At 31.7% G+C, this 2,264-nt stretch overlaps 1 protein-coding gene across 6 annotated transcripts in view; it reads right to left on the reverse strand.

Annotated features, from left to right (window-relative positions):
- Positions 1-93: 93 nt before the first annotated feature.
- Positions 94-2,264, reverse strand: part of LOC106869465 (uncharacterized) — a 75,501-nt gene continuing 73,330 nt past the window's right edge. For all 6 annotated transcript variants that reach the window (XM_014915216.2, XM_014915218.2, XM_014915214.2 and 3 more), the window contains one exon: positions 94-836. In XM_014915216.2, coding sequence (XP_014770702.1) covers positions 123-827 — 705 coding nt within the window. In that variant the 5' untranslated portion in view covers positions 828-836 and the 3' untranslated portion in view covers positions 94-122. The remainder of the gene's footprint in view (positions 837-2,264) is intronic.

Genomic DNA, 2,264 nt, shown 5'->3' on the forward strand with positions numbered 1-2,264 from the left:
TATATATATATATATATATATCTACATACATATATATATGCACAGACACCCTCTCCAAATGTATCCTCATGAAATAATTGACAAGTGAAATAATACGTTCATAGATTTACTGTAACAAACAACTATTCAGTCACCTGAAGGTTTCTCATATTAGCAGAAACAGTCTCTATTTCCTGCTTACATAAAGAAAAATTCGTCTCTTCAAGAATGTCAGAAGCTATTTTTAGCATTGCAAAGTTCAAATTATCAAAGGAACGGGATCTTGTAAGAGAACACGACGACGATGACGATGACGACGACGTATATTTAATAGGAGACGATGAGTTAGATTTTGATTGAGGTTCTAAACTATCATTTTCTTGAGAAACGTTGCTAGGTAATGGCTCCATTAGGCGCCAAGGTACTTCATAAGGTCTCCGGAATCGACGAATCCTACCAAGACGATACCTCTCTAATCGCCTTGAACGCATGTCTGCTTCTATGCTTTCAGTTCTTTTTTGGTAATTCTTAAAAAAGTCCAAGTTATTCTCTTCAAATGTGTCTTGAATCCAGATATTGGAAGATGGCTGATTAGATCCTATTGTAACTTTTGCAATGTATTCAGGATTAAAATGAATTACTCCAATTTTCTTTTTGCCCTGTTGCCTATTATCCATATTCTTGTAAAGCCTTGCAACACGAGAGGTCGTCTGTTTTTCTCGCAAGTATTGCTTTCGGCTTTCTGTGACAGTACTCAGCATTCCGAGTTCATTGAGAGCCTCATCCAAGTCCATTTCTTCGGACGTCTTCCCTTTATCTGAACAACAATAGCAGGTATTAGCAGCCATTATGGAATGCTGTAAAAAAAAAAAAAAAAGAGAGAAAAAATATATATGAAGAATTTTTATAAATTAGGATCTGAAATAGTAATTTCTAGAAAATGTGCACAATTTTAACAATTTCTCAACCATTATAAATTCAATTCATATTTCTGTTTATTTAAAGAATTGCCATCACAGAACAAAATGCTTTATTATAGTGAATTGTCTGGAGGAATTCACGGGATAAAAAAAAAAAAATAAATAAAAAAAAAAAACCCAGTCTAATCTTTATTTTCATATTTATTTTGAAGCAAGTATCTAAATATTCTAATACTTCCTAGAAGAAAAAAAGAGAGGGAGTGGAGAGTGAGGGAGATATTGAGATTATTAGGAAGAAGATGAGTTAAAGTTATTGTACTACTGATTAAGCTCAGATTTCACAACTATGAGATTTTCTATCTCTGAGTAAGGCAATTAACGCTACTTTCTTATTTTGCTTGATTAACACACCATTCCTACTTTACGTTTGGTTGGCCATGGTAGGAAGGGCATCCAACCATGAAATCAAAAGATTCAAAAAGTAAACCATTCTAGCCATGCTAACATGGAAAACACCAATGTAAAACAGTTTTTTTTTTTTTTCTAATAAATAAAATAACAAAATTTTTGAAACAAATTCTTGCGAAGAAAACAATATATTTTAATTGATTCTATCAACCGTTTTAATCCTTTTGAAACCAAACCACCTGAGACTATCCCTGCTTCTATGACAGAAAATTTCCTGGTTTTAAGTGATCTAAATTATAACCTTCCATCAAAATTTCATGTTAATCTAAGTTCCAAACAACAATTTAAAATAGAGCTGTTATTAAATATTAAATTTGATAACGACAAAGTTATTCTACTAACTTCTTCATTATTTTTAAAAAAAGAACATAAACAAATTCCTTGTATTTCTACGGAAATATGGTAACAAAAACGCCAACAAAACAAAGATGACATACAGAAAAATAATGGAGATTGTTCAATTTCAGTCTAAGAAAGAATAAATAACTGACAGCCTAGATGTTGATGTCATTTAGCCCTGATTCAGTAGTCCTTTGATCAAAAGCATTCCAATCATGGCCACTATGTTCTTCTCTTGTCCACACAGTGTATCTTGGACTACTTCATCTAATGTATTTTCCTCCTCTTTTTAAGAGAATAGGGTGTAACAGTAGGAAGATTTAATTTGTATTTCTAGTAGATCATGCAATATTGTAATATTTCACTGGTTGGGAGATGTTTGTGTCACAGCTGGTGATATTTTATAAGATATTAGAAGAACCTGCAGATATTCTGACACAAATGTAAAAAAGCCATCATAATTACATATTTTAAACGTATGGAAATCCTGTGTAAACATTAAAAAAAATGTTCATATTAACAAATTGGACAAAAACTCTAGACCAATGGCATATATAT

The sequence above is a fragment of the Octopus bimaculoides genome, chromosome 10, assembly GCF_001194135.2.
Source record: "Octopus bimaculoides isolate UCB-OBI-ISO-001 chromosome 10, ASM119413v2, whole genome shotgun sequence".
Classification (NCBI taxonomy): Eukaryota; Metazoa; Mollusca; class Cephalopoda; order Octopoda; family Octopodidae; genus Octopus; species Octopus bimaculoides.